Here is an 11,671-nt window from a genome sequence, read left to right on the forward strand (position 1 = left end):
AGGAGATCGAGACCACGGTGAAACCCTGTCTCTACTAAAAATACAAAAAAAAAATTAGCAGTGAGTGGTGTGGGCGCCTGTAGTCCCAGCTACTCGGAGAGGCTGAGGCAGGAGAATGGCGTGAACCCGGGAGGTGGAGCTTGCAGTGAACCGAGACTGCGCCACTGCACTCCAGCCCGGGTGACAGAGCGAGACTCCATCTCAAAAAAAAAAAAAAAAAAAAAAAAAACTACAAAAATTAACCAGGCGTGGTGGCAGGCACCTGTAATCTCAGCTACTCAGGAGGCTGAGGTGGGAGAATTGCTTGAACCCAGGAGGTGGAGGTTACAGTGAACCAAGATCACGCCACTACACTTCAGCCTGGGCAACAGAGCAAGACTCCATCTCAAAAAAAAGAGAAAGAACAAAAAAAGAACATGGGTCAGCTTGATGGCAGATCACAAGAAGGCTGAAAAAACACGTGTCTTCATATAGGTGAAGGAGAAGATCATAGAAAAAGAGGATTTTTCCAGCAGAACCCTGGATAATGTGAAGATCAGAGTCAGTGGGTACTGGGAGAAGACATTTGCATTGAGTGAATAAGGTATGACCTTGCTAGTTCCCATTCAGGATAGTCAGGTAGGGCATTTGCCCCAGGATAAAGCTACAAGCACAGTTCTCAAAATAAAAAAGGATATTTGCTGTGGGAACCTCTTGGAGGGGACAGTGGGCCAGAGAGAGAATTGGGCAGTGCCCTGGATGACTTCTGGTCAAGGACAAGAAAACCTACCCCCATCCCTATCCCCTTACTCTGTCTGCCAGACATTAAGCTGACAACCTCACCAATGATATGAAAATCCTAAAGCCTCTGCCAAAAGTCTCCTGGAACTGATAAACAACTTCAGTAAAGTTTCAGGACACAAAATCAATGTGCAAAAACCAGTAGCATTTTTATACGCCAATAGCATTCAAGCTGAGTGCCAAATCAAGAATGCAATCTCATTTACAATAGCCATACACACACACACACACACACACACCTAGTAATACATGTAACCAAGGAGGTGAAAGATCTCTACAATGAAAATTATAAAACACTGCTGAAAGAAATCATAGATGACACGAACAAATGGAAAAACATTCCATGCTCATGGACTGGAAGAATCAATATCATTATAATGGCTGTATTGTCCAGGCAATCTACAGATTCAATGCTGTTTCTATCAAACTACCAATGTCATTTTTCATAGAACTAGAAAAACTATTCTAAAATTCATATGGAACCAATAAAAAGAGCCCAAATAGTCAAATCAATCCTAAACAAAAAGCAAAGCTAGAGGCATCATATTACCAGACTTCAAAGTATACTATAAGGCTACAGTAAACAAAACAGCATGGTATTGGTACAAAAACAGATACATAGACCAGTAGAACAGAATAGAAAATCCAGAAATAAAGCTGCACACCTACAGTCATCTGATCTTTGACAGAGTCAACAAAAATAAGCAAAGCGGTAAGGACTCCCTGTTCAATAAATGGTGCTGGGATAGCTGGCTAGCCATGTGCATAAGAATGAAACTGGACCCCTATTTTTCACCATATGCACAAAATAACTCAAGATGGATCAAAATTCAAATATAAGACCTCAGACTATAAGAATCTTAGAAGAAAACCTAGGAAACACCATTCTGGACATTGGCCTTGGCAAATAATTTATGACTAAATCCCCAAAAGCAATTGCAATAAAAACAAAATTGACAAGTGCTCATTTAAACTCAAGAGCTTCTGTACAGCAAAAGAAACTCATCAACAGAGTAAACAGAAAACCTACAGAATGTGAAAAAATATTTGCAAACTATGCATTCAACAAAGGTCTAATATCCAGAATCTATAAGTGCCTTAAACAGTTGAACAGCCAAAAACAAATAACCGCATTAAAAAATGGGCAAAAGACATGAACATACGTTCCTCAAAAGAAGACATATAAGCAGCCAACAAACACATGAAAAAATGCTCAACATCACTAATCATCAGAGAAATGCAAATCAAACCCAAAATGAGTTACCATCTCACACCAGTCAGAATGGCTATTAGTAAAAAGTCAAAAAAATAACATGCTGGTGAGGCTGCAGAGAAAAAGGGAACAGATATACACTGTTGGTAGGAATGTAAATTAGTTCAGCCACTGTGAAAAGCAGTTTGGTGATTTCTCAAATAACTTAGAACTGCCATTCAACCCGGCAATCCCATTACTGGGTATATATTAATAAAAATCATTGTACAGAAAAAGACACATGCCCTCGTATGTTCATCAGTGCACTATTCACAATAGCAAAGACATGGAATCAACCTAGGTGCCCATCAATGTGGACTGGATAAAAAAATGTGGTACAGATACACCATGAGCTACTTCCTATGTAGCCATAAAAAGAATGAAATCATGTCCTTTGGAGCAACATGGATAAAGTTGGAGGCCATTATCTTAACTGAATTAATGCAGGAACAGAAAACCAAATACCACATGTTTTCACTTATAAGTGAGAGCTAAACATTGGTTACACATGGACATAAAGATGGCAACAATAGACACTGGGGACTACTACAGGAGGGAGGGAGGGAACGGGGCAAGGGTTGAAAAACTATTGGGTACTATGCTCAGTACCTGGGTGATGGGATCAATTGTACCCCAAACTTCATGCAGTATACCTAGGCAACAAACCTGCACATGTAACCCCTGAATCCAAAATAAAAGTTGAAATTATAAAAATAAAGCCAAAAAAAAAAAGAAAAAAAATGCTAAAAATTCCCAGAAGGTCTAAAATTTTATTCTTACTAAGGAATAAGAAATCAACTGGCTTTGGAATTTTGGCCCTGTCTGAGATGCTAGAAGACAATTGAAGAATGTCTACATTGTTCTGAGAGAAAATTATTTTCAACATGAACTTTCATATTCAGTTGAACCATTTTCAAACTTAAAGACCAAAGTTTTTAGACCTTCAAAGTCCCAGAAAGTTTATTGTTCACATCAGTTGGAGTTTTTTGTTGGAAAGCTATACAAACTGACTCTGGTTGATTAAGCAAAAAGGACTTTACTGCAAAGATTTAGGGTAGTATCAGGAAGGCTTGAAAAGCAGGTAGAGGCTGAGTGCAGTGGCTCATGCCTGTAATCCCAGTTCTTTGGGAGGCCGAGATGGGTGGATCATCTGAGGTTAGGAGTTCGAGACCAGCCTGGCCAACATGGTGAAACCCTGTCTCTACTAAAAATACAGAAATTAGCCAGGTGTGGTGGCAGGCACGTAATCCCAGCTAGTAGGGAGGCTGAGGCAGGAGAATTGCTTGAACCTGGGAGGCGGAGGTAGAATCCTAGAGAGACCAGCTCCAGTGCCACATCCAAAATCATGCCACAAGAGTCAACTGGTGTGAATGCTGCCACTGCTGCTGGGCACTGCAGCTAGCATTGCTGACCTCTAGCACTGGTCATGGGGCACGTGTGCTGGCACTGCTGCTTCCAGAATCTGGAAGCTGTTGCCACCACCAGTGTCACCTGGATGGAGTCCTCTCTTTTTCTGCTTCTCTGCAACACTTGTTCCAGGCTCAGATCTCTGAAAGGGAGCATAGATTGGCTAAGCCTGAGTTGGCGATGCCTGCCCTGGCACCTGTAGAGCAAAGGAGAGTGTTTGTTTTTGTTATCTTTTAAAGCAGAAGGCAGTTCAAAGATATTCTAGCAAAATGAAAAATAAACCCTTTTAGGAAGGAAGGAAGAGGAAGAGGAAGTTGTGGGCTACATGTCATGGTGGAATGAACTCAGGTGTGTGATGAGAAGAAATCCCAGTATGACTTATGGGATTTATACTGCTTTTTGGCAGGTCCAGAAAGCATTTCTGCAAGTTGGAATAGGAAGTTAGAAGGTCCTTGAAGACTGTCTCGAAGAATGAAGTAGTTACCATGAAACAGATGGTGTAAATATGCAAGTGCAAATATGGAATGATAAGGAAACAAAAAGTATTTCTCTTTGGGTTAATAGAAAAATATCAAAAGGAAATTATGGGAAAAATAAGAATTGTTATGGGATTATAATGGATCAAATGTTAAGTAAACTAGAAAATGATGTGAACTGGGCAAATGATGGAGTAAAAGAAACTTTCTTGAAATTGTAGCCAACCCTTTGAAGATTAACTATTTCAGTAGAAGGGAGAAGATGAGATATAAGGTGAATTTGTATTTAATCATGTTGGGGCTCAGCAGTTGCTTCAGTTTTGTATTAGTTTATTTCCTCTTAAAACTCAAGCAAAGTTAAAAAATTGAATACTCTTTATTAGATGCATTACTTTCATTACCAGACACATCAATATATATTTTTTTAAAGTATTTCAGGCCAAGAAACTCACAGGAGGTGTTGGAGGTGGGTGGCTGGCCTCTTTTGTCTCTTTATTATTATATTGGGTAGGGCTTCAGCTTTTTCATGCAATCCTGAACTCCCGGACCACTGGGTTTGGCACAGACTTGCCGCCCCTTCTTGGTGAGGAAGCTGGGGAACAAGGGAGAGAAAGATTACAAACTGAGGTGTGGGCAGAGGAGACAGGGGGCCCCATCCTCCCTGCTCCTCAGATTTCCCAGTCAACACAGCCTGTTTTTTCCTTTCTCTGCTGATGGCAGCTCAGGGACAGTGTCCTTTTGAGACCCTCTCAGCCTGTGGGACTCCTTAATGACTCATGGAAGTGTCCTTGGGAAGCCTTGTGTCTGCTTTCTTCTTCCTTCCCTATCTCCTCTCCACTGGGAGTGTCTCATCCCTGATGCCCTGCAGAATCCTCGTAAGGACACAGCTGCCCCATATCTGGCAGGATCCAGAGGGTGGAACCTGATGGATGCCCATCCATCGTGTCCTCCCTGCAAGATGCTGTGGGCTGCTTCTTCCCCAACACATGGTTGGTGAGCTTGACACTTACATGACACCCGGCTTGGAGCACTCGCTGCTTGTTTCAAAATAACTTTGCATGAGTGAACACGGGATGCTTTGTGAGACGTAGGAGATGCAGCAGTCAGCAGCAACGTGAAAGCCTGCAGCAAGAGAAAGGGTCATTTGAGGGCCAATCTTTCTCATCGAAAGCACTGTGGAGGATGAGAAGGCACAAACCTCTGAAGACATGTTTCTCCTCCTTGGCCAGCACTTGCTGGCATCTCCCTGCTTCAGACCCTCCCCAGGGTTTTGCCGTGTGTCTGAGGGCACTCAGGGTGGGCCACAGCAGGACCAGGAAAATTTCCCCCAGAAGGGGAAGGCATCTGCAGACACCTGCAGGCATCAGAGAGCACCTTCTTCTCCAAAGGAGCAGGCTCTTGGGGCATCCAGAGGGGAACAGAGAAGGCATCTATAGAGGGGGTCCCCCTACCCTGTCCTGATCTTCCTTGGAGATGTTCACCACCCTCAGGACGCTCTCATTGTCTTCCCATTCTGTAAACAGGGACAATGGATCCCATAGTGCAGACCTGCACCTGCTGGCTGCTTTTAAATATATGCCGTATCTGATCACTTACTGTTCAGAACTACTGGATTTTCCAGTGGAAGCTTTGACATCATTAACTCTGTCTCTGCATCTGAAAGAAACAGACAGGACAGGGAAGGAAATCACTGGGCGGCAGCATTGTTTCAGCATCTCCACCCACCCCATTGCTCATCCTCCTGCTGAGGCAGAGAGGCTCTGAAGGTGGACCACCACCACCTGTCTGGGTTCTAGGCCTGCCTCCTGGCCCATTTATTCTATTAGGGCCCTGAAACTTTTCAGGGACCTTTTGAAAACGTAGACATGAAAACTTTGTATTGACTCTGAAATACTAAAAGCAACTGAACCTAACACGGTTCAGTTAATGGAATGTCTACATGATGTGACACAGTCTACAAGTTTTTCTACACATTTCTGGAATAATTTTTTATTATAGGGCTCTGGAAACAGAGAGGTTTTATCAGAGCTTATGGTGGCACAGTATCCCCTTAAGTGAAATGAGTCTATTATGGTCTTTATTCATCCCAGTTAGCAGAAATATTCATGTGTTTGCTACAGAAAAATTGCTGTGTTTGATTGAAATAGTCTTCCTTGGCCCCACCAAGGATAAGTACCATCTAGGTATGTATTACTTTTTTTTTTTTTAATTGAGACAGGGTCTTTTTCTGTCACCCAGGCTGGGGTGCAGTGGTATGATCATAATTCACTGCAGCCTCGAGGTCCTGGGCTCAAGTGATCCTCCTGCCTCAGCCTCCTGAGAAGCTGGGACTACAGGTGCGAGCCACAATGCCTAGCTAATAGTTTAACTTTTTATAGTGATGAAGTCTTGCTATGATGCTCAGGCCGGTCTTGAACTCCTGGGGTCAAGCAATTCTCCTAGCTCAGCCTCCCAAAGTGCTGGGATTATAGGTGAGCCGCCATGCCTAGCGTGTATTACCTTTTGAAAACCAGAGAAATTCTGTATTCCAAAATACATCTAGCCTGATAGGATTTTGACAAGGGATTGCATACCTGTATTATGCTAAATAGAAAAATGCGGCCAGGCTTGGTGGCTCAGGCCTATAATCCCAGCACTTTGGGAGGCCAAGGTGGGCAGATCACGAGATCAGGAGATTGAGACCATCCTGGCTAACATGGTTAAACCCCATCTCTACTAAAAATACAAAAAATTAGCCGGGCATGGTGGCGGGCGCCTGTAGTCCCAGCTACTTGGGAGGCTGAGGCAGGAGTATGGCGTGAACCCGGGAGGCAGACCTTGCAGTGAGCTGAGATCATGCCGCTGCACTCCAGCCTGGGTGACAGAGCGAGACTCCGTCTCAAAAAAAAAAAAATTTACAGTGGCCAGGCATGGTGGCTCACACCTGTAATCCCAACACTTTGGGAGGCCGAGGTGGGAGGATCACCTGAGGCCAGGAGTTCGAGACTAGTCTGGCCCACATGGCGAAACCCCACCTCTACTAAAAAAATACAAAAATCAGCTGGGCTTGGTGGCACATGCCTTAATCCCAACTACTCTGGAGGCTGAGGAAGGATAATTGATTGAGCCCGGGAGGCAGAGCTTGCAGTGATCTGAGATCGCACCACTGCACTCCAGCCTGGGAGACAGAGTGAAACTCCATCTCAAAAAAAAAAAAAATCTTGACAGCTCGGGAGAGACTTGCAGGGCTAACCAATTCATAGAGATAGCAAAGGGTTTAGACCTTTCATATACAAATCAAAAAATCCTGAGCCCATATGCCCAGCCACCTCCTTTGTAAACTCTCACACACCAAGCCAGTATTTCCACTGTTCTAAATCATCCTAAGGATAAGTACTAGACAGCTAGAGACTATCCCTATATCTCAAAGCCTGAAAGTCTTACTCAGACTACCCAGCCCTAAAGTGTATGCTCTGTGCTGCCTTGCTTCTCCCACAGAAACCCCAATCAAGATTCTGGCATAGGTTGTCCCTTCCCTCCTGTTTGTGACTCCTGCCCTGGATGCTTCCCTTGGGGCCGTGTGTGGCACGGTGTACCTCCTTCTCTTGGGAAATGTAAATAATACATTCTTTTTTCAATGTCATCGGCCTCTTTTTGTTGACATTCACCTCCGCAAATTAAGATTCCACAGGAACAAGTGAGACAGTGATCTTGGGTGAGTCACTTATCTGGCTGGTTCCTTTTCCACTTCCAAATCATAATTTTACACCAGATGGTAGATAGCAGTTCTATCACCATAAAATGGTATGATTCTTTTTACAAATTTACAATTTAATTACAGTTCTTTTGTTCCAGCTAAAATATCAGCTAAGGGAAAGAATCAGATAATTTTTGCTGTGAAAAGGGAAATAATTGGCCCCAAATGGGACCAGTCATCTGTGTACATTTCCCCCCCCAGGGTCCAAAGGCTGCAGAGAGAGCCAGGTCTATACTCTGCTGGTGCTTTTTAAATAAGTTCCATAACCATGTCTGGGCTGGAGAGTAGTCACAATGTGTCTCCGTCCTAGAGCTTGCGTTACCATGGACCTGGTCACCTAGGAGAAAGCTCATTGGACTCACCATTTGTGAACTGGGCCTGGGATCCAAGGACAGCAACAAGCATGAGGCAGGAGAGGGCAGCCACGGAGACCTTCATCCTCCTGGTAGGCAGGCAGGGCTGGCCAAGGACTCCTGGGCTCACTGCTTCCTGGCTCCCCGGGATGCCAGTTCTGCCCTTGTATTTATAAGGAGAGGAGGATCCAGGAAGTCCCAGGGCAGAGGTCAGAATGCTCTTCTTTGGCTATGTAATTGTTACCATGCAGTTTCTAAAAAGAGAACAAGGCTGAGAGTGCAACAGAAAGTAGAGGAAAAGGATGATTTGAACTGTCCTTGTGGATTTCCCGAATTATCCCAATAGCTACAGGCAGATAGAAATGTTTCAAGGAAGAGTCTTCCCTCCAGGAGATTCATCTAATCCTCTAAGCCTGGGATAGGAGTAGGGGACTATCTTAGACTCTTGGATTCAGGATTGGGATGTGGTGAATGCTGCCTTTTTTCCCTTTCCAGTTCTATTCCTGTAGTCGCAACCAGGAGGTGTCAGCAGTGGCGAATCCATATCAGTTTGCAGCAGCCTCAATTCTTGCCTCCTCAGAAGAAAGAATTCAACTGAGAGGTATAAGGCAGAGTGAGAGACCGAGACAAGATTTAGAGCAGGAATGAAAGTAAAGAACACTTGGAAAAGTGCCAAGCAGGTGACTTGAGAGATTCAAGTGCCTGGTTTGACCTTTGGATTGGGGTTTTATATGCTGGCATTCCGCATGCGCAGTGGTCTGCCAGCACTTGGGAGGGGCTGCACGCACAGTGTGTTTACTGGAGTTGTACGCATGCTCACTTGAAGCATTCCTTCTTGACCAGTCAAGTGTTCCTAGGTCACATACCAGTTGAACTCCGCCATTTTGCCTCTTAGTGCACATACTTGAGCCTACTTGCCTGACTCTTGAGATCTTATCAGGAAACTGTTGATCACTAGTTTGAGATATTTCTATCTTTTGGGAGACTGCCTTTGCTGGTGCTGGCTTTGACCAATTACTATTTTAGAGAGACAGTGTAACAACTGCCTGACCATCAGCTGATGGTTGTCTGACATTCCTGGTGGGGCAGGGGGCTCTCCTGCCCTGCTCATGTCTGAATAACTACCTACTACAAAAAAGGGATTTTTTTTTTTTTTTTGAGATGGAGTTTTGCTCTTGTTGCCCAGGCTGGGGTGCAGTGGTGCAATCTCACTCACTGCAAACTCCGCCTCCCGGGTTCAAGCGATTCTCCTGCCTCAGCCTCCCGAGTAGCTGGGATTACAGGCATGTGCCACCACGCTTGGCTAATTTTGTATTTTTAGTAGAGGCGGGGATGTTCACCATATTAGTCAGGCTGGTCTCGAACTCCTGATCTCAGGTGATCCACCCACCTCGGCCTCCCAAACAAAGGGACTTCAAAGGCAAGAACAAGTCAAACTGGCCACCAAAATGGAGAACTGGAAAGTCTCAAGATTAGAGGCTAGAAGACCTTCCCAGGCACTGATGATGCCACGTCAAGTTCTAACCACCCCATCTTGGACCTTCAAGTGCCTCCAAAGCCTATGATAAAGGGTGGCCACCAGAGGGAATTCTTAATCTGAGAACTTGGCTGTGATTTTTCAAACAGAATCTGCCAGTGGCTTCTCATGGACTTGAGTCAACTCCAAGGTTTGTGTGTGAGTGTAGAAAGTCCTTCAGAATAGGGTTCTCCTTATATGTACAACTCCTCTATTTTCTAATGTAATGGCATTTAAATGCATATTAAGTTTAAATAGTGATGCACCTATTAATTTAGATTTTATACTTTTTTTTTGGAGTGAATTTTTTTTTTAGGACCCCAATACTAAATGCCTAATGGATAAATTGGCCCTGTGCAATACTAATTCCTAGCAACCCATTAACTCTACTCAGCAGTCAGCTCTGCCAGAAAGACTTCTTGGCTCTCGCTCCCACGAGGCTGGGCCAGGTATCCCTTTTCAGTGTTTCCACAGCATCTATCTGGTACTTAAATCTACGATAGCACCAGTCACATTCTATTTTAAATGCTTATTTATTTAATGGCTCTCCTCATTCCCCTGCCCCCCTACAACAGGCTGTGTGTGTGTGTGTGTGTGTGTGTGTGTGTGTGTGTGTCATTAAAAAAAAATCATGGCCAGGTGCAGTGGCTCATGCCTGTAATCCCAGCACTTAAGCTTGAGCTCAGGCGTTCCAGACCAGCCTAAGCAACATAGCCAGACCTTGTTTCTACAAAAAAAAAAAAAAAAAAAAAAGCCAGGCTTGGTGGCACGTGCCTGCAGTCCCAGTTACTTGAGAGGCTGAGGCAGGAGGATTTCTTGGGCCCGGGCGTGCTGCAGGCTGCAGTGACCTATGATCACGCCACTGTACTCCAGCCTGGGTGACAGAGTGAGACCTTGTGTCAAAACAAAACAAATCAGCCACATAACATGAGATTTACCCCCTTAATAAACTTCCAAGTGTACAGTTACAAGGTCCTTGAAGAATGTTTCCAACGATGAGATAGTTACTGTACCTGCTGCATAAAAACCATCGCATTGCAGTAAAGAGTTATTACTCAGATCAATCTCATCAAAGGCTCGCAGGTTAAAGGTTTTTGAAAGGTAGTTTGGGGGAGGGGATGAATGTGGCTAGGCAAAGGGTGCTTGCTGCTGACTGCTTTGGGGGTGCAATCATAGAGGTGTGGGAAATTCACCTCCTGTAGGCTGAATGGCTTCTGGGTGGTGCCTCAGGAGCTGTTGGTGGGTCCAGGTGGAACCATCATCAATATCTCAATGCAAAAAAAAAACCTGAAAAGATATCTCAGAAGGCCAATCTTAGGTTCTCCAATAGTGATGTTATCTGCAGGAGAAATTGGGAAGTTGCATATCTTGTGACCTCCACAATAATGGCTGGCAATCATTTATGTCTACAGTTTCACCTTAGCAAAATTCAGGCTCCTCTATCCTCCTAGCCTGGTAGTCTCTCATTAGCTTTACAAAAGTGGTTGAGTTTTGGGGAAGGGCTAATCATCTAAACTATAAACTAAATGTCTGGCAGCTTGAAAGCTAAAGGCAAGAAGGGAGTGGGCTAGATCAGATCTTCCCATTGTCATGGTTTTCTCACTGTTATAATTTTTGCAAAGTTGGTTTCATTACCATAAAACAAATGGTGTGAGTCTGCAAGTACAAATGTAGAATGATGATAATGAAAGGAAGACAAGTATCACTCTCTTGGTTAATAAGAAAAAAGGTTGCTGAAAACCTTAGCCAAATTAAATTTAACAGAGTTTAACTGAGCAAAGAACAATTAGCAAATAAGGCAGCCTCTTGAGCCAGAGTAGGTTCATAGAGACTCCAGCACAGCCACACGGTAGAAGATTTATATACAGAAAAAGAAAAGTGATCACAGAAAATGGAAGTGAGGTACAGAAACAGCTGAATTTATTACAGCTGGGTGTTTATCTTATTCAAACATGGTTTGAATAGGTGGCCCCCTTTGATTGGCCAAAACTCAGTGATTGGCACAAGAGTAGGTTACAGCTTGTTTATACCTTTATTCAGGTCACAGTTCACTATGTACAGATTAGGCTGAACTTAAAATAAGTGAGAAGGCAGCTTTAGGCTAAAGTTGATTTAACAAGATCAATTAAAAATTGCTGGAAAATAAGAATC

General features: G+C 43.8%; 1 protein-coding gene across 1 annotated transcript; it reads right to left on the reverse strand.

Moving 5' to 3' along the window:
* Nucleotides 1-4,228: 4,228 nt before the first annotated feature.
* Nucleotides 4,229-8,150, reverse strand: CCL15 (C-C motif chemokine ligand 15). The gene is made up of 4 exons (XM_055256968.1): nucleotides 8,014-8,150; nucleotides 5,512-5,571; nucleotides 4,926-5,037; nucleotides 4,229-4,507 (listed from the first exon to the last, which is right to left on the reverse strand). Exons 1-4 carry the CDS (start codon nucleotides 8,087-8,089, stop codon nucleotides 4,414-4,416), a joined length of 342 nt encoding a protein of 113 aa, XP_055112943.1. The 5' UTR covers nucleotides 8,090-8,150; the 3' UTR covers nucleotides 4,229-4,413.
* Nucleotides 8,151-11,671: the final 3,521 nt, after the last annotated feature.

This window comes from Symphalangus syndactylus, chromosome 20 (assembly GCF_028878055.3).
Source record: "Symphalangus syndactylus isolate Jambi chromosome 20, NHGRI_mSymSyn1-v2.1_pri, whole genome shotgun sequence".
In the NCBI taxonomy this organism is placed as follows: Eukaryota; Metazoa; Chordata; class Mammalia; order Primates; family Hylobatidae; genus Symphalangus; species Symphalangus syndactylus.

Excerpts from the sequence above, each read along its gene's own strand:
- CCL15 (XM_055256968.1), bottom strand. The coding sequence starts at position 8,089 with ATGAAGGTCTCCGTGGCTGCCCTCTCCTGCCTCATGCTTGTTGCTGTC. Across the intron at positions 5,038-5,511 it reads AAATCCAGTAGTTCTGAACA|GCTTTCACGTTGCTGCTGAC; the intron begins GTAAGTGATCAG and ends CTCTTGCTGCAG. Across the intron at positions 4,508-4,925 it reads TGCTCCAAGCCGGGTGTCAT|CTTCCTCACCAAGAAGGGGC; the intron begins GTAAGTGTCAAG and ends CTTGTTCCCCAG.